The sequence below is a fragment of the Myodes glareolus genome, chromosome 3, assembly GCF_982192425.1.
Source record: "Myodes glareolus chromosome 3, mMyoGla1.1, whole genome shotgun sequence".
Taxonomy (NCBI): Eukaryota; Metazoa; Chordata; class Mammalia; order Rodentia; family Cricetidae; genus Myodes; species Myodes glareolus.
Window position 1 is genome coordinate 14898066 of NC_142028.1, and position 21065 is coordinate 14919130.

The following is a 21065-nucleotide window of genomic DNA, read 5'->3' on the forward strand; positions in this document are numbered from 1 at the left end:
TTTAATTACAGCTTCTGTTGAAGTGAACTTTGATTTGAATAAAAATTCTTAAACCATTGATTATGATCATATCTATGGGAAGTTACACAATTTTTAACGAACATAGGATTTATTTACCTGTAGTTAAATTAATCAGAAAACTTCAATGTGTTTCATGACATCACCATTTGGAGGGTATGTATGTTCTTTCCCAAATGGAGGAATTTGCAAGGGTCATCTGCACCTTGGTGCCCTCCCACTCTCAAGGGGCTAATTTATCACATCATTTTACTAATTTCATGAAATAACAATAGCATATCTTCCTGACCAAATATCTTATAGCTTGATTTTATTCTAATTTCTGTACGTGTGGTGGCTGAGTAGGATGGTGGAAGACACTGGGTGTCTTTGTCACTCTGTGCCTTATTCTCTTACGACAGGGCTTCTCATGGAACATGCAGTTCACCGATCTGCTAGCCTTGCTGGCTAGTGGATCCCAGGTATCTGCATGTTTCTGTCTCTCCGAGGCTGGCGTTACAAATGAGTCCCGCCATGCCCTGCTTTGGTCTATGGGTTCTGGGACTCAAACTTGAACCCTTGTCCTCAATCGCTTTACTGCATGAACCCTACCTCTTTCCCACTCCAATCTGAATTCCTTCAAGAACCTAAAGTACAACTTCTTTGGAAAGAACATAAGAAAACAGTCTTGGGAGAAGTTTGTGATATATCATCTTTTTTCCTTTTGTTTATCAGGCATCTGTCTTCCGCGTGCCTACGCAGAGATGGAGGTAGCAAGACAGCCTGCAGGAGTTGGTTCTCTCACTGTGTGTGCCCAGGAGCTGAACTGGTTATCAGCCTAAGCAACACACCTTTAACCTGCTCTGCGCATAATTACAGCTACTGTAACTCTTGAGCTGTGTAAGTGTGTTACCATTACTCTTTTTCTCCAGACTATTTATGTAGAGGGGCTAGTTTGCTTGTGTATTTCTGGAAGATTCAATTAAATAATCAATGTGACTGCAAGAGAATGGGGCAATTCAGAGGTATTTATTCTTTACTAATAGTTTCCAATATTTTTCTTACATCCTTCCAGAGAGGCAAAAATAACTTTATAGGCTAAAACAAATGAAGAATTGTCCTTCAGTGAGAATTCAGAAATGTTACATACAAGACAAACCAACCACATCAGCACAGCCTAAGCCAAAGAAACCACGAAGAAGCAGCAGTAGTGTTCAGCTAGCGCCTTGACGTTGGCGATAGACTCTGGGAAACCATGACACGTGCGGGTCAAAGAACCTGATGGCTGACATACAACCCAGCCACACCCAAATCATGCCTTACCACACTCAACAGATGCCTTAGGATACAAGTGAGTGAAGCAAGAGGAAAGAGGCGTGTGGATTTCCACCCCTTTCCCCCTCCCTGCCCCCAAGGAAAGGATAAGAATGTAGTATGTTTCCACTGTGTGGCTGCTGGATTGTTTGGGTGGATGATGCCACCAGTGATGACATAAAGGGAAGAGATGCACCTTCCAACATGATTCTCCCTGAGGTGTGATTACTCAAAGAATAAAGAAGCCATACGTTTTCAAAGCATCTTCCCTTCAAAGTCCTGAGCGTTTCCTGCCCATCACTTGGATCCCCTCTGTAACACAGCTGCCGGTTACGCAATATCTCGGACGTGAAAGACACAACGTGGAGAGATCCTAAATCCTGTCCCTATCCATACGTGTCTTCAGATTCTGAATAAGGTTGTACTTCCTCGGGTTGGAAAGATGGCTCAGTGATCAAGAACAGTGCATGCTCTTGCACAGGATCCACATTTGAGTGCCAGCACCCACAAGGTGGCTCACAATCATCCATAATTCCAGTTCCAGAGGATCTGATGCTCTCTTCTGACTTGCATGAGTACCAAGCGTGTACATGGTACACAGACATAAGTGCAAGAAAAATACTCAAATACATAAAAATAAAAAAAAAAAATGATTATATATACATCCTCAAATAGTTCTGGTGGCGAGTCCAGTACACATGTGTACATACACATACACACACACACAAACACACACACAATACATAAGTGCATACTACAAATGAAACACGTGGAAGAACTTCACAAGGTAATCAAACCCTAGACTCTAAAAAGAGACCAGCTCTCACCTAGCTTGTAACTATTCACTTTACACTCGGACACTCAGATCCTGGCTTTCATCCCAGGTCATTCAAGAACATAAAGTACTTATTTTTGTATTCTTCCATATAGTGGTGTGGGAGAATTGTTTGTATTCTGTCAATCATGTATTTTAATAAAACGCTGATTGGCCAGGCAGGAAGTATAGGTGGGTCAACCAGACAGGAAGTAGAGGCGGGGCAATGAGAATAGGATAAGGCTAGGGAGGAAGAAACTCCCTCGGCCACTCCTGTACAGACCACCGAAGAGACAGCATGTAACCTGCCCAGTTGAAAAAGGTATGGAGCCATTATGGCTAACATAGATCAGAATAATGGGTTAATATAAGTTATAAGAGTTAACAAGAAGCCTGACCCTATGGGCCAATCAGTTTATAACCTTATGGAGTCTTGTGTGTGATTTTCTTTGTTGCTTGCCGGCTGTTGGGGTACTAGGCGGGACAGAAACCCCAACAAGCCGGCCCTCATGTTACAATATAGTAACATTTTTGAGGGTTAAAGAGATAGCTTAGTTGATAAAGTGCTTGCGACAGAAGCATGAGGAACCAAGTTCCAGAATACATGGAGAAAACAAGCCAGGTGTGATGGCATTCGCCAATAATCATCTTAGCACTGGTAGAGACCAGAGGGTTCCTAGGCTGTCCAATTATCCTAGGCGAATCAGCAAACCAATGCCAGAAAGAGACCCTGTTTCAACAAATAAAGTGAATGTCACCCAAAGAATAATACCTCAGGTTGTCCTCTGGCCTCCACATGTACACACACACACACACACACACACACGCACGCACGCACGCACACGCATGTATGCACACCCTTCATTCTCATGTGCCCCCACACACATACGCACAGAGGAGTTTTAACCCCTCTGCAGCCCTCTGGCAGAGCAAGGCACTGCAGTGCTCACGGGTTTATATCAGGACTTCCCAGGCCCTGGGTCTGCTAATTAGTTATGTCACTTGACAAAGTTCCCCAACTTCCCAAGCTCCTCCATTTTTCTTCATTTCACAGCCATTTTCAAGTTCTGAGAATAGATGTAAAAGCAATTATTCGGATGATTATGAAGGTAATCAACTAATTATGCTTCTTTCAGACCCACCTTTAATAACAGGCACACAGAAAATGAAGATTAAGCGCTGCTTTACTCTAAAGGCTTAAGCTGTTAGAACTGAGAGCACTGGCCTTGCCCTGACTTAGAAAGACAACCCAGAAAACGCCTTGTGGCAGATCTCTAAGGCAGAGGGACAAGGCATTCTCAACTACCCGCAGCCTTGAGAGCAGAGACAGGCAGGGAACTAGTATGTGACAGTGAGGTTGGGACACCCTTGAAGGATGAGGAGGGACTTAGTCTGCCATGGAAAGTGAAAGGCACCTAACCAGTGATTGCTGGGAACTCCGGAGCAGAATTTGTTGAGTAGAGCCAGCAGTACTGAGCCAGGGAGGTGTTCAAAGAGTCTTAGAAGTGCTATATACTGGATCTGATCATGTGTCATGTGAACATTGACCAAACAGGTCATTGACCAAACATATATTCATGGGAACCAATTTCTCAGTATCATGAAAGAAGGACACAAACATGGGAGGGGGTGTGAAGATGATACCTGAGGTGCTGGATCATAATAGAGAATTCAAGAGCTCTAACACACACACACACACACACACACACACACACAGAAAGAGGCAGGCAAGCAGACAGATGGAGGCACAGCTATAGATGTGTTCACGAAAGCTGTGTCTATGCTTACATTCGCACACTTCCAAGATCTGACCACTGAGTGCATATAGCAACAACAGCATTTTAACAGTGCTGAGTGCTTCTGGCATCCAGATCTTAGCTTCTTCAATGAAAGGATCACAGCTCCTTGGAAAATAGGGTAAAGGCTTTAAAGAAAGTCAAAATAAGCCCAGATTATCTATCTATCTATCTATCTATCTATCTATCTATCTATCTATCTATCTATCTATCTTTCTTTCTTTCTTTCTTTCTTTCTTTCTTTCTTTCTTAACAATCAGATTATCTTTTATAACAAAAGAAAGTTCAACAATGGGAACAGTGAAAGGACACAGGAGCTGGCATGAAGAAGCTTCCACTAGTCAAATATCAGACGCTATCCAAACTAGCAATGATATTCTGACATAAACATGGAAGGAAGACTATAGGAGGAGGAAGAAGGGAAGAAAAGAGGGAGCAGAGGAACCGGGAGAAAGACATGTGGGTCTCTCTATAGAGACATGTGTATGTCTGGAAAGCAGAGGAAGACTAAAGGGAGGGGGCAGCCTATGGAGGGGTATTGAGTGTGAATATGAGTAAAATATGAGTGTGTGTATTATGAAAATGTCATAGTGATAGTAAAAGGTTACTGCCAAGTAAGTTTAAAAGAAATCTATGAGTTCTTGAAGAAAAAAAAAAAAAGAAGAAGGAGAGAAGGGATGGGGAAGAGAGAGAAGCAGGACAGGAGCGAAGCAGCCAGGGATAATAAGTTTAGAAGAAATGATGTAACTATGAGTTGTCACGTGGCAACAGCTACTGGAATAATAATTGAAGAATTACCAACAGATGGCAAAATTCTGGATAAAAGTTGGATTTGAACTGGGATATTAACAGTCTGAAACAATCTCTGTTCATAATCCATATTAACTACCTATTAAAATGGAAAAAAAAACGTCATTTTATTCTGGAGAAATTTGACAGAAGTCATCCTAGCCCAGTAAGATTTAACGTCCTCAAGAACTGGACAGATTAACAACTTGTGACTCCCAAAGAACAGGGAGAAACTTCAGCATTTATCCCCATCAAAAACACACAACTTGAACCTAATAGAAGAAAACTCCAAACCAATCTGAACTTGACGCTCCATGTGTGTCTGAAATCGTCTTGTGTAGCCCAGAATGATCTACAACTTGTTATATAACTGAGGGTGACCCCCAATCCAATCCTCCTGCCCCCACCTCCTACTGCTAGGACTTCAGCAAGCATCACCACTCTTGCTTTATGAGGCACTGGAGATCAAACCTAGGGCTCCATGCATGCTGGACAACCACTTTATCAATGGAGCTATATCTGCAGGCCCTGAAATACAGCTTAGAAATTATTGATAACAGAGGCTGTACTCTTAAGACCAGGGCCATTCCAGTGAAGAAGTAAAAGGGATACATAATGACAGATGTAGACCTAACAATACTATCGGGCACCTGAAAAATCTGTACGGAGCCCATTCATCTGATGTTGGACATAACACAGTATTCTGGCTTGGTCTGGCTTGGTGTAATCTTGATTTCATATCTTGAGAATACATGATAAATATTCAAAGGTAACGAGTCAACAAAAATACAAATTAGTCTCAATTAGTTTATAAACTATACATATATATGTATGCATTTACATACACATATGCGTATGTATGTACACAAACAAAAAAAGCCAGAAAGATAAGTAATAGAATTTTATACCAGTAGAATCTGTATGATTTGTAAGCATGAGTTCAGCACACTATTTTTGCAGTTTTCTATAAGTTTAAAAAAATTACTCAAAACTAAAACTTAAAACTGAATTTGGTATTTTTTATAGTCTGTTTAGAATCTAAGTATTTTTTTTATGGGAGGGCATTTGTGACCACCAACCAGTCTATGGTGCTAAAAATTTCTAGAGCATGGTTTTATATGGAACATATTTTATATTCCCTTATGTTACAGCTTTTTTTCTATGTTTTTACATATAGGTCTATGACACAATTTTTAATGACCATACAATCTTCCATCATACAGATGAAAAATGTACTCCATCATTGGAGTACAATGATGAGGTTGTTGAGGCCTAAGGTTGTAGACTTTGGCTTTGATAAACAGTCCTCAGCGCAGTCCCGATGCCAGGTCTTTGCATACCTCATCACTCCAGAGTCTTTGTTAAGGTTTTTTTTTTCCTCACACATTTCCAAGTAATATATGTTCATTGTTAAAATTTCAAACATTACAAAACTGAGAATTCCTCATTTAAAGAGAAAGGAGGAAAAAACAATTCTAACCACGTACAGAAAAAATAATAATTTGGAAGGCTATTATAAAAGATGACTGACAAATGAAAATGGAATTCAAACACCACGGCTGCGGATTAGTCAGAATAATGCAAAATTTAACAAAACACATGCACCCAAGAAGCGGCTGGCAGGGTGACGTCATGTAAAAATCTGATAATAAATGTTTTGACTTATAATGAGGCTTTCAGGACTTTGAAGGGGGTGTTCCAGAAGCTCAAGATAGATCACGTTGCAGGTACTTAATCAATATTTTTGCACGACTCACAGGAGTTGTCTCCAGCCTGTCCCTGGGGGCCATCCCACTACCACCATACTGATGAGAAGTGGAAGTCAGAACCCAGGCTCCCCATCATTCCTGGCTGGAGAATAGGTGAGGCCGTGTGGGCTGAGTGTCTACAACCGCGCTCAGAGAACCCAGTCTCACACACCAGCAGAGGCCTGCGTGCACCAACAGCTTGGGTCCAAAGGGTACACAAGAAGCAGAAAGAGTCAGATTGAACTGTCGTTTTGCTTTTTTTTTTTTTACATCTATTTTTTAAACTGATAAATAAAAATACGAAAATTGCACCAGTTAACAGGGTACCATGAGATATTCCGAGCCAAGTATGTTTTGTCTGGTGTTTGTGTAGAGCAGCCATAGCTATCACCTCAGACACTTGTCATTTCCTTACAGTGAAAGCACTGAAAGCTTTTCTTTTAGCTTTCTGAGACCAGCACACTGTTGTCTACAGGCTCCCTACCATGCCACAGCTTACCACAGCTCCCTGCTCTTAACTGCCAACCCATTAGGAACCCTTCCCTTGATCAGCTGACAGATTACCCCTGCAGTGCCGCCCCACCCCCCACCATCACCAGGAACTGGAGCGTCTGCTTCTCTATTGTCCATCTCACAGCAGCTGGGAATGCACAGCATTTTCTGGAAAAGCACAGCTCTAACTGCAGAAAACCATGCTAGTATATCGCACACATATAAAACTGATTTGAGTGAGGCTCCAAGTCTTCAGACACCATAACTCCTGCCTAAGTCATAAAGCAATTTCTCTTTGTTTCTTGCTACCCAAAGGCAGTTTAAAAATAATTGCTTGCGAACACAGCTAAGCAATTATTTTTGAGTGCCAGAGATGTTCAACACTGCACAAGGATGTCCTGAAAATAATGCTTAAGATAATTATATGTACAGTAAAACACTTAATATAAAATTGTACAGCAACCTTTCACACCAAAAAAGTCACAAAGTGTTCAAGAACATGGTTTCATTCGCCAGAGCAATTAATTAAACTTGTAAGGGTAAAATAGAGATGGGCTTTATAAATCACCCAGCAGTAAAATAACCCACAAGAAATAAAACACACACATTTTTTGCCAATACTATTGAAGTGTTAAAGAATCATAGCCTAAAAACAAAAGCCACGAAAGCACCCAGCTGCTGTAAGTGTCTCTGGACTCTCTCTGTAATAAACAACTGGGAACAGCAGAACTAGATCATGGATTATGTGATTCCACTCCCAGAAAGTATCTATAGATTTAGAAATAGCTTTTCTGATGAGCTATTATTATTAATAGTTCTATAAAGGAAAACAAAAATAAGTTCTTTTGGGAGAGCTCCCATTTTTCTTGTGTTTACAAAAATAAGTAAATAACAAAAGGCAGATTATTGACCAGATTCCCAGTATTTCGGGTGCAGCTCGTGTGAGGAGATGGAAGACAATCTGGCTTTGCTCTTGGAATGTCATTCCCTCGCACTGAAACTAGAAAGTTGTGAATGTGTGTGCTACAAACTAAGCCTAGAGAGGAACATGGTGAGCAAGTGAAAGATGGAGATGATAAAGCTGTGGTCCCAGGACACAGACAATACCCCAACTGCTGCACTGAACACACTGTACCAGAAAACGGCAGTGTCTGGACCACTCAGTAGTCAAAACCAGAGATGCACCATGGATACTTGGTCCTCAAGACCAGAGGAGGCAGCTCTGGTCTTTGGCTCACAGAACTAAACTCCCAAACAAAGTCCAAATTTGAGACCATCTCCAAGTCACTGGTTAATATATCAGGTGTATCTGGGTAGCATAATCAAGAGCACCTCCATGTATATCAACTACAGAAGGCATGCAATTATCAAAGCCCGCTCACAGAGCATATGGATGATGAGCCCCTTGTGACAAAAGCTTTCTTCAGACAAGCTCGCCAAGAAATGTAATTGAGGTGTCAATGTCAATATTAACCTGTGTTTGTGTGTGTGTGTGTGTGTGTGTGTTTACACACATACATATATATCTCATAGTACATAAAGCATAGTGCAGGAGCATTACTGACACTAAGAACACCAGAGGCCTTGGGAGACTCACAGGACCAGGAGTCTCTTCTCCCACCACATCCATCCTCAGTTCTGACAGTACCAGAACTGGTCCAGGAATGTGTGGGAAGGGCGTAGCAGGATCATAACATAGAAACTTACTATGAATTACAAATGCTCAGCCTTAGTTTAGGTTTGTGTCTCGTTAGTTTTCTTTCTTTAACTTAAACCAACCCATTTCTATGCTGTGGAACAATCTTTGTACACTATAAGTATGTATTGCTCTCATTGTTAATAAAGAGAGAATGCTGGGAAGAAGAAGCGTGTGAGTCAGATGCAGAAGATTCAACATGGGAACTTCACAGATGAGGTAAACAAGCCTCAGGGCAGCACATAGATTAATAGACATGGGTTGATTTAAGTTGTAAGAGCTAGGTGGAGACAAGCCAAAGCTATCAGCCGAGCATTTATAATTAGTAAGTCTCAGTGTGGCTATTTGGGAGTGGCTGCCGAGACATAGAGAAACTCTGTCTACATCTCTATTAATCTACGTGCTGCCCAGAGACTTGTTTACTTCATCTACATACTGCCCATTGTGCTTTCCTACTTCCATGTCTGCTTGACTGGCCCCTGGTGGGCTAGCCCCTAGCTGGCTGGGCCTGGCGGACTGGCTGGCTCCCCTCTTCTCTCTGTTCACCTGCCCCACCTATCCCTCTTCTGCTCAGCTATTGGCCATTGGCTTTTTATTGGACCAATCAGGTACTTTAGGCAGGCAAGATGAAACAGCAATACATCTTTACATAGGCAAACACATGCAACATAGTTAAACAAATATTCTATTCCACAACAGAAGGGGGCTGGACTGAGAACTGGGGAAATGTTTGTCAGGTAATTTCAACAGCCAACAATAGCCTCCTTGCTCTGTCCCAGGTGACAAACAGGTATACACTTGTCAGCATGAGCAGGAGCCAGGAAGTAATGTCAGGACAGGACGGTGTGAATGAGCTAAACATGGCTAATAGGAAGAGCTTAACAGAAAAGATCGTGCTACAAGGACAAGGGTGGAACTGAACAAAAGCGCTACATAAATAGAGACCACCGCAGTCAGTGCTGCTCGAGTTGGGGTGAATCATGGCAGGGGTTTCAGTATTTCTTGACTGCATTGCCACACTCAAGACAACACAACCACCAACAAAATCATCCTGAATAATCAAGAGAGCACTAAATCTAAATACGATTCTTTTATTAAATTGTTAAAGGAGAGAAAGGTAACATTTTAATGCATTTCTTTCCCATGTGGATAGGTTCCCTGATTTCAACAAGACTCATGGATTCTGAGTCTCTGTTTTTCTGAAAATGATGGGAGATTGCTGAGGAGGAAAGTGGACAGAAGCCTAGAAGACACAGAACAACCAGGCAGGTGAGGACGCTAGTGCCCAGAGGTCTGGTAGCCAACATGGAAGACAGTGTAACTGGACACGGCTCTCTACAGGGGTAGAGAAAGGATCTGATGCCTGCTTCTGACCTCCATGGGCAGCAGGCATGCATATGATGCATACACATAAATGCAGGCAAAACACTGATGCAGATAAAAATAAAAGGAACAAGAAGATAAGAATGGGAATGTGGGGGCTGGAGAGATGGCTCAGTGGTTAAGAGCACTGTTTGCTCTCCCAAAGGTCCTGAGTTCAACCCCCAGCAACCACATGGTGGCTCACAACCATCAGTAATGAGATCTGGTGCCCTCTTCTGGCCTGCAAGCATATATGCAGGCAGAACACTGTATACATACATACATACATACATACATACATACATAATAAATCTATCTTAAAAAAAAAAGAACAGGAATGTGATGGTTTGAATAAGAATTGTCCCTCTACATGGCCCCACTGCAGTCAGGGTCTGTCCTGATGTACCATGCTCCTATTACCATCAACGGCCATGCAGACACCCAGAGCCAGGATATCATTCAGACCTAAGCTGCTGTTAAGGGCCATGTCTGGGTCCACGGTCCAGTTGCAGCTGAGGTCTGTGTTGATGTCTGTGGCCAGTATCATCTCAGGAGGCTTTAGGAATCATGTGAGATGAAATCAGAGGGCTATAGTGAGCCAGTCACGTCCTTCACTGCCCTGGGAAAGCTGGCCTTACCTCTCGCTGGCCACTACAATAAGAGAGCTGGCCCTGTACTTGGGAGAGAGGGTCCCTACCCACCACCACAAGCGAGGATGAACCTAACCTGAGGGGAATTCATATAAGGGAGCTGACTCTGCCACCGCACCCAAGGTGGGTGGCCCCAGTGGCTCAATCTGACCTGCCTGGTTAACACCCAAGTAGACAACTGGACCTTGGGTTGATCCACCCCAGCATTCACCACATCTAGGTCCTGCTGGAGGTCATGATGGGTCTGGCCCTGCAGAACAATACCCACAAGATCTCTATGACACAGAATATCCCAAAAGAGCTCCAGGGAGGAGCCAGTGAGGATGGTGTGCCAAAAACCAGAGGCCTCAAACCAGATCAATGAATCATTGCAGTGACAGTTGCCAGTCAAGCTGACAGAGCAAAGGGGTATACTGAACAACACACCAAAGCCTCCAGCGCCATCAGGATGGATGAAGAGGTGATGGAGACTCAGGAGAGAAGCAGAAGCAGAGATTTTTTTCTGTTTCTTATATGGTTTTTGTTCTGTTTTGGTTTATTGGGGAGTTTTGTTTCGTTCTATTTTTGTTCTTGCTTTTGTTCGCTAGCTTTATTTTGTTTTCTTTCATGGGGGATGCAACAGGAATGAGGGGGGAGCATGGGGGAACAGGAGGTGAATAGAACTGGGGTACATGATGTGAAACCCCCAAAGAGTCAATAAAGGAGCTTTAAAAAAAAACTTGCCCCCATAGAATTAGGAGGTGTAGCTTTATTGAGGTAGGTGTGGCCTTGCTAGAGGAAGTGTGTCACTGGGGGTAGGTTTTGAAGTTTCAAAAGCCCAAGCCAGGCCCAATGGTTCTCTCTTTCTGCTGTCTTGGGATCCAGACAAAGTTACTTCCACACATCCAGATGGTTCTAGTTACAACTTCAGCACCAAGCCTGCCTGCGCGCCACCATTCTCCTTGCCACGATGACAACAGACTACACTTCTGGAACTACAGGCAAGTCCCAATTAAACGCTTTTATTTACAAGAGTTTCCATGGCCATGCCGTCTCTTCACAACACAGGGAGCTCATATGCTGTCTCCTCAAGAGCTCAGAGCCCCAAGGTGGACCCATCAACTTCTGGACCATGAGACGTAGACGGGGGCGGGGGGGCATTCTAAATGGCTAGGTCTACTTCTGTTGTGCTTTACAAAGAGCACCAGTTCATCTTTACTGTCTGCTTGCTGGAATCTAGAATCGTTCTAGAAATAAACATCTGGCCACATCTGTAAGAGAAACTCTAGCCTGGGTTACTAAGGAGAGAAGAACCACCCTGAATGCAGATGGCAGGAGCCCTCCTCTGGGGTCCCAGGCTGATTTAAGAGGATAAAGTGAGGTGGGCATTGCATTCATCTCTCTCGGAATCACAACGTTAGATTGTGTTGTGATCGCTCTGCCAAGATGGAGCGTCTCTCAGACTGTGCGTTGAGATAAATCACTTCTTCCTTAAGCTGCTTTCCCAGGGTATTTGTTACAGCATGAGAAAAGAAGCTAACACACAAAATAACCTGCAAAACTAAGAGCATGGGGAGAGAGCCCAAGACATACAAAGGTAAGAGCCTGGGGGGCATTCCCACCAGTGCATTCCACAAAACTACTATGGAACTCCTAATTCATTAAACACCTAGTCGGCAAACAGGGCAGTGAATAACACAGCGGGTAATTAAGCTGAGAATCAGAACGAAGACAAAATACTGCAATGGGGGAAAGGCTTAAGCCACTGCTGGCTTCTATTTAGAAATGAATTTCTAGCATTAAATGTTCCTTTTCAATTTGGTTTGGGTCAACAGGTTACTAACACCATAAAAAAAGTTAATGGAAAAGTGTGGTCTAGGACAAAACTGTGTTATTATATTTTGTGGAAACGCCTACTTTGGGGAAATTATTATCTCGAAAACAGCCACCCCTAAGTCTGTTAAAGGATAACCAACTACATCAAAACCCATTTTCTATTGGATTTTATTTTTCAGTTAGTAGAACTTCAGAGACAAGAGCACAAGTTATAAACTGCGCATCTATGTCTCCACCTGTTTCTAGAAGACGTAAGGACATACAGTTCCACATTAATTTAAACTACAACACATATTTACACTATCTACAACTCTGAAATCTGTGACTAAAAGCAGATCAGCAGAATACATGGGAACAAGAATATATATAAAATACGACCTTTAAGAAGAATTGAGAGTGCCCAAAGCACACGTCGGTGACAAGACGAAAGGGGGTACAAGTAAAAAAAGACGTTTGTGAACTGTATATGTGTTTGTATAGATGGGGGTGGGGGGGATGGGAAAGACTATAAAATGCAGCTAACGCTCCAAGCTGAAACCATACTTTCCAACTTCACTTGCAGCCACCAATGACGGACACGTAAGTGAACCAGGTCAGGCCTGCAGGACGCAATAAACAGGGTATGGAGATTTTCAGATGGGACAGGCCCTTCTTTTCTGCCCTAGAAGAGGAGGTGTGAAGGCTGGACCTGAGAAATCACCTGAGGTGATGGGAGGACCCTACTATGGTAGTAGATATGCAAGCTTCAGAAGTGGACAATGCCACTGGCCAAGGTCTCTGGCATAACACTCTAAACACGTGCTCCCTCTGAGCACCCTGTAATTCGCTGACTGAATCTCTGTCACTTCCTAACAAAACACAAATGGTTCACAGGTTCTGAATGATGGAATTAGGTTAAACAGACAAAAGTTCACAGATAAACATGGTCATCTCTCTCAGATCTGTTTTCAATAACTGTAGTCTTAGCACAGTGATCAACTTACGTCTGAAATTACTAGATGGAAAATTCCAGAAATAAGCAACTTCGAGGTTTTTGCATGGCACCCACTGGTGATGAAATCTCATGCTGCCCCACTTTGTCCTGCCTTGGATGTGGGACATCTTTGTCCAATATGTCCACACTGTATGTGCTACCTGTCCCTTAGCACTAAAGCCATCTCAGCTATCAGATCAACACATCTGAGTTAGGTGACACATAGTGACCAGCAAGATGGCTCAGGTGGAAAAGATGTCAACAACCAAGCCTGATGACCTGAGTGTGATCCCCAGATCACACATGGAGGAGGAGAGAACTTACTCTCAAAAGTTGCCCCCTGATCTCCATAGTTGAGCCCTAACATACACACACGCACACAAATAAATAAAAAATAAATTCACAGTGACCCTCCCACTGATCCTCCATACTTAAAATATGTATTTTAGTTTTACTTGATATGTATGTACATCCATCAAGAAACAATATATTATCTTGATATTAATTTAGTTTCATTTAAAATATGAGTTAAATTACTTGCTATGGTAATTTTTCAGAGTATACTGTACTTATTTTAGTTCTTATTAATATCCTCACCTTTAGGATACTATATATATATATATACATATATATATATTCATATGTTTGCGTGTGTGAATACGTAAAATCCATTTCATTGTTTCATACCTCATTGTAAAAACAGCATCCTATTACCTGTTACTGGAATGACATTATCTTATTACAGCCTGGCATGCAGCAAATACTAACCCTAAAGATGAATATGCAATAACATTTATGGTAGTAAAAATATACTTAATAATCTCATTAATAGCGTACATCTCAAAGTCCACAAAGATTAAAGGAGAAAGGGTGACCTCCCCCAATATTCTCAAGTAAGTCTTGCTTAGAAGGCTTGTGTGGAATGATTTATGTACTGAATAACTAAACAGTACAGAATGGTGATGACTCTCTCAAAAGAGACACAAATTAATAAATTTTAAACTGGTTTTACTGCACGGAATAACTATGCTCCTAAGTTTCTGCAGACAGAGAATGGCCTAGACTTAGAAGGGCCTCAAAAGTACTCTTAGCCTTGCTTCCTCTGACCTTTGACTTGTGACCTGGAACTTGCCTCCCTTCCAGATCCCCACATGACCCACCAGGAGGGGCTGGAGCCCCTGGGAGCAAAGTGCCTGCACCCACCTTCCCACTTGCCAGTCAGCACCAAGGTCCTACTAATGACCACATCGATTTCGGTGGCTCCGTCCTCCACGGCCAGTCTGATCTCTTCCAGCCGTGTCTTTAAATGAGTCTGTCCAGCGGGAAAGCCGGTGGCCACTGGGGAAGATTAAAAAGAAAGGAAACAGGGAGGGGGAGAATAAGCGGGGAAAGAAAACAAACTTGGTCAGTTCAAAAGTACAGCATTTAGAGAGGAAAGCATAAATGGTTTTAACATCACTCACACAACACAAGACACAGGGAAAAATATGAGTGCACACCAGCTGTAGGGGAAATGGTACCTTGAGCCTCTCTGAAAGACCAGAAGTTCAGTAGCTGCAAGGATGCTTGCACAGCACACTTAGTAACCAGCATCTAACGATGGTAGCTGACAGGAACAAAACCACTGGTGGGGTTTTACAGGACAGACACTGACTGAGTCGAGCTGGTTGCCCTGATTTACCCATTTGCCCCAATCTGATTTCCATGTACTCACGAGTGGACACAGTGAACTGAACAACACAGATTCCCCGCAATGCCTAACACAACCAGCAGCAGTCGAGAGTAAGGAGAAGCCAGACAGGAGGGAAAGCATCCGTCACCGCAGGGGGAGGGTGAGCACCGTCACCACAGGGGAGGGAGAGCACCCATCACCGCAGGGGAGGGAGAGTCACCGCAGGAAAGGGTGAGCACCAGTCACCGCAGGGGAGGGTGAGTCACCGTAGGGGAGGGAGGGCACCCGTCACCGCAGGGGAGGGTGAGCACCATCACCCCAGGGGAGGGAGAGCACCCATCACCCCAGGGGAGGGAGAGCACCCGTCACCCCAGGGGAGGGTGAGCACCGTCACCCCAGGGGAGGGAGAGCACCCGTCACCCCAGGGGAGGGTGAGCACCGTCACCCCAGGGGAGGGAGAGCACCCGTCACCGCAGGGGAGGGAGAGCACCCATCACCCCAGGGGAGGGAGAGCACCCGTCACCGCAGGGGAGAAAGAGCACCCGTCAGGGCAGGGGAGAGTAAGAACCTGTCACTGCAAGAAAGGGCCGAGTCAGCATGAAAGAACAAAGAACAAACACACACCTATGTTTCTGAGAACTAGACATTTTCCCCCAGCCTTCCCATCTCTGATCCTAACCACGCCTACCGTCCCTTCCTACAGGTATAAACTCCTCGCATCTGCTAAGGTAGGCCAAACATTGCCCTGTATGTAAATGAGAACCCTCCCAGCTAAAGCAAGGAGATGGTGGGAAAGGAAGGACCATAAAGGGATAGCTGTCAAACACATTGGCAATCCTCTCACAGGGGCTATAGACAAATGTGGCACAGGGGCTGGAGCAATGTCAGTGCCTAGAAGCACGGCTGCTCTTACAAATGACCCAACTTCAGCTCCTAGTCCCCACATGGTGGTTCGCAACTGTCTGTAACTCATTTCAGAGGATCTAATGTCTTCTGGGTCCTGTGAGTGCTCCTAGCAACCTGATTTGTTAGAACTCGTGCAAGCACAAACATAAAGAATAAATCTTAAAAGAAGATATAGTAATCACATTTCATTAATAAAATAAGTAGTTGATGTTTATAAACTTTTCCTTTTTCTTTTCCTTTCTTTTTGAGACATGGTCTTTCCATGTAGCCCAGGCTGGCCTTGAACTAGCCTCAGCCTCCTAAATGCTAGAATTACAGGAATGCCCCACCATACCTGGCTTGGACTGTTTAGTTAAAATACCAGGACATTCTTGTAGCCTTTTTAAAAACTAGAATCTAATACTATCTGTCTCCATCTGTCCATCTATCCAGCCACAGACACAAGCACTGAGGTTTTTATAGTCTGCTCACTTTTCATTTATTCATTTAATGTGTGTGTGTGTGTGTGCGTGCATGTACACTAAGGTCAGAATCGGCTGTCTCCTTCCACTGTGTGGGCTTCAGGGATCCAACATGGCAGCCAGCCTTGGCAAGAGGCACCTTCACTAGTGGGTTTTGAGGGCTGATTCTCACCCTAGCTCATGCCATGCTTTTCTAGGTTTTTTCCTTCTGACATCAGTTAACTCTGCAGCATGAGACTGATCATGTCAAGCTTGCTTAAAACCCTCCAGAGCTAACGCTGTCATCAGAACAGAGCCCCATGCCACAGATATCAGCAGCTTCCCCAGCTTCCACTTCCAGCCCATCCTGCCTTTAAACCCTTTCTGTTCCCTGAATGTGTTTTTGAACCTATACATATACTAGCTCCTACCTAAATATCAATCCCTGCCTTGGCAACAATATCAGCTCCTCCTCATCCCTCAAGGCCCAATGCAATGATCACCGATGCTGGGATGCATTCTTACTCTAGGGACTCAACCTTGGCTGAGGAAAATATTCCCTGTTCAATCGCCATTACATCACATACATGCAACAGAATGCATAGACATGTGTATGCATGGTAGCGCTGACACCATGACTTTATAAGTATGATGATCCTCATAAAAGGAAGGTTTTCCTTAGGAATGAAGACATGGTTCTATATTTTTAGGACCTAATATGTCAAGGTTTAGGATTGGTGGTTTTTTCCTGTTTGTTTTTGAGATCTCACTATGTGACCCAGACTGGCCTCAAACTCACAGTCCTCCTCCTGAGCAACCGAAGCGATGGGATTCGACATATGTGACACCATGCCTACTCTCATGTCTCCTTTTACTACATAATTTTAATACATACTAAAATCATGTGTCAACACAACTGACTATATGAAGTCAATGCAATCACAGTATGGAGGACACTGCATGCTGACTGTACTAAAGAACTTGTAAAAGTCACTGCAGTCTTACCTGATGCCACAGGGATGCTGCAGCCTGCGGCCTTCAGGGCTTTCACAGCGTCGCACACCCGGGCAGGATAAACACAGACGGCAGCTGTGGTGATGCCTAAGTGGGGAGAGCATAGCAGCCACTTTACATGGAGCTCGGCTCAGACTACACCTTGAACTATCATTCCTTGCACAAAACTGGCAGAGATCAAATGAGAGGGGAAAAGACTTTGCCCACACGGCTGCAGCAAGTGGAAGGATTTAGTTTAATTTTTTGACATTTATCTTCTGTTGTGCACAGGGCATCTCACAAATGTTAGTTCTCTCCTTCCCACCAAGTGGGTTCCAGGGATCAAACTCAGATCCTAACCCATCAGTCTTGGCAGCAAGTCCCTCTCCTAAGTCCTCTCATTCCTGGAAACTTTCTCCTTTGCTTTTCCTTCTAGCTCCTGAAAACACAGACTAACTGTTGACTTTTTTAGTCATAGAAAAGTTGAGACATCATTCTTTGAGGCTATTTAACATAATTCAAATATTTTTCTCCCAACTGCTAAACAGTCTCGGTGACAGGTTTCTGTCCTGCCCAGTCCTGCAGCCGTTCAGAACCAAAGAAACACACAGAGGTCTACATTAATTATACTTCCTGCTGATTGGGGGTGCTGATAATCTTATGGGGACCTAAAGAAAATTTAGGATTATGGTCAAATCCTGACTGGAATATTCTGTGAAACTTGGTCATCTCATCCAGCAGTCTTGAAGCTGTTCTGGATGTAGAACTTGGAGGAAACTCCAACAGAGGTCCTCTAAAATGGTGGATCATCTGGGCCACCTGCTCTTATCAGAGTTTTTTTTTCCGGGGGGTCTTCCTTAATCAAACCTGATTTTTCTTAACCCAGAATGAATCCACAGCCTTTCATTTCCTGTGGAAACAAAAGCAAAACCTCTTCTCCAAAGTAACATATCTTTTGACTTAAATTTTGAAGTCAAAGCATTTTCAAAGTATATACGTTGGATTAATCAAGCAACATTTATAATCAAATGTCTTTTAGCAGCTGTTGCTCCATCCTCAGCCATCAAACAATCCAAAGAAAACACAACATACAGCATCCAGATTTTCTGTCTATTTTCCACTTTTACATGGCTTTATTTTAAACTCTATTTCTTTTATTTTTACTTTTAATTTTTTGTTTTTTTGAGAGAGCGTTTCTCTGTGTATCTTTGGCTGTCCTGGAACTCACTGTGTAGACTAGGCTGTCCTTGAACTCACAGAAATCCACCTGCCTCTCTCTGCCTCCCAAATGCTGGGATTAAAGGTGTGTGCCACCACACCCAACTACTCTCTTTCTTTCTTTCTTATTTTTTTTAAAGATTTTATCCTTTTTCTTTTCTCTCCCAAGTCTACATATATTTTTAAACACACTGTAAACCGCTTAGAGGTTATTTTTCCCCCCATGTGAATCTATCTTTATTATATATCTCTCTTTTTCTGACCACATGAGTCTTCAATTTGGTAAGTAATATGGCTAGGATTAAAGTCTTAAAGTCGTGGCTTTGGCAGTGAATCCACCCCATTCCTTAATTTTCTGAGAGTCAAGCTTCATGGCAAAGGTACTGACAGGAACCGTTTATTGCCACCACTCTAGGGAGTTTCAAGAAGCATGTCATTGGCTATTCAGAAACACCTTTTAAGTGTTTGATGGTAGGGCCTCTTAAAAGAGCTGCCAGCATTTTATTGAGTATTTTTGCTCATGGGAAGTAGAAAAAGACAAGATCTCCTGAGTAAATTGAGAGCGTGGGGACTTTGGGAGAGGGTTGGAGGGGAGAGGTAAGGAGGGGAGCAGAGAAAAATGTAGAGCTCAATAATAATAATAATAATAATAATAATAATAATAATAATAATAATGATGATAATGATGATTTTAACTACAAAAAAAAAGAGTTGCAAGGTTTTGCAGCTAAACCTGAGTCAGGAAGCCTCTCTTAAATGAGATGCCGTTGCCTCTAGCAAACAGAGTCCATCCGAGAAAATGCTGCTACCATGAAGTTGTGCTTAACTCTGTTCTTTTGTGTCTAGAATTACTTCCCAAGCTCTCTCAGGTTTTATGTGGATGTAGTTGCTCACATTGCAAAGGCAACAACAGTCCTGCCCAGTCCCGCAGCCATTCAGTACCAAAGAAACACCCAGAGGCTTACATTAGCTATAAACTGGTTGACCTATTAGCTTAGGCTTTCTTATTAACTAACTCTTACATATTACATTAACCCATAATTCTTGTCTGTGTTATTTAGTCACGTGGCTTGATACCTTTTATCAGTGAAGCACTTTCATCGTGTGTCCTCTGTGTCTGGGTACTGACTGCAGACTGAGCCTTTTCTCCTCACAGAATTCTCCTGTCCTGGTTGCCCCACCTGTACTTCCTGTCTGGCTACTAGTCAATCAGCATTTGACTAGTTTGTTAAGCCAATACAACTGACAAATCTTTACAAGATACAAGATCATTGTCCCACAGCAAAGTCTACTTAGTTAAAAATATTTTATTTCATGCACACAACAAAAACTAGCTTTACATGACATTTGAACAGCCAGGACATGAAGAAAAATACAAAGGAAATTCAGGGTAGCACAATAAAATGGGTTCTAAACTTCCTCTTTTATAAGAAACACTAAGATCCTGTGGTCGTTTGAATGAAAATAAAAAAAAAAAATGGCCCTCATAGGCTCATAGGGAGTGGCATATTAGGAGGTGCTGCAGTTTTGTTGGAATAGGTGTGGCCCTGTTGGAGAAAGGTGTCACTGGGGGTGGGTGGGCTTTGAGGTTTCTGATGCTCAAGCAGGCCCAGTGTCTCTCTCTTCCTGCAGCCTGTCAATCTGGATGTAGAACTCTCTGCTCCTTCTCCAGCACCATGTCTGCCTGCATGCTGCCATGCTTCCTACCATGATGATAATGAACTAAACTTTTGAACCTGTAATCCAACCCCAGTTAAATGTCTTCCTTTATAAGAGCTGTTGTAGTCAGGCAGTGGTAGTGCACACCTTTAATCCCAGCACTCAGAAGTCAGAGGCAGACAGATTTCTACGAACTGAAGGCTAGCCTGGTCTACACAATGAGTTCTAGGCCAACCAGGGCTACATAGAGACCCTGTACAAGGCAAGTAGGAAGTATAGAGAGGGAGGGAGGAAGGGAGGGAGGAAGGGAGGGAAGGAAGAAGAGAGAAAAGAAGAAAGAATAAAATGGAAGTTTCAAAAAATCCAAATAGCTAGTACAAAACCAAGGAACGTAAGATCCCATAAAAATGTCTTACTTTAGTGCTATAAAAAGATGGGTGTGTGTGGTTTGTGCTTTGCTTATAGCGCTGGGGATGGAAGTCAGGGCCTCTAGTACTCAACAGTGAGCTACATTTCTAGCTCTAAAACGATCATGTTCTAACGTCACTTGGGAAGAAACGTAATAAACAGTTTCCTAAAGTGATGGAGTTGCTTAGGTCTACTAATTGCCCACAGATTACCTACAATGCTTGCACTGGACTAGCGCGGCAGTTTTCTCTGCACGCACAGAAGGTGGGCACTCCAGAGACAAGGAGCATTTACAGAGAGGAGCTCTGCCTCCAAATACTGTC

The 21065-nt window shown here is 43.1% G+C and overlaps 1 protein-coding gene across 4 annotated transcripts in view; it reads right to left on the reverse strand.

Moving 5' to 3' along the window:
- Dera (deoxyribose-phosphate aldolase) overlaps window positions 1–21065 on the reverse strand; it is an 85905-nt gene that overhangs the window by 42235 nt on the left and 22605 nt on the right. For 2 of the 4 annotated variants that reach the window (XM_048432475.3, XM_048432474.3), the window contains exons 4-5: window positions 17470–17565; window positions 14650–14784 (exon numbers count right to left, since the gene is read on the reverse strand). In XM_048432475.3, the coding sequence (XP_048288432.1) occupies window positions 14650–14784; window positions 17470–17565 (231 nt within the window). The remainder of the gene's footprint in view (window positions 1–14649; window positions 14785–17469; window positions 17566–21065) is intronic. The other 2 variants (XM_085687277.2, XM_085687276.2) reach the window with 2 other exon arrangements.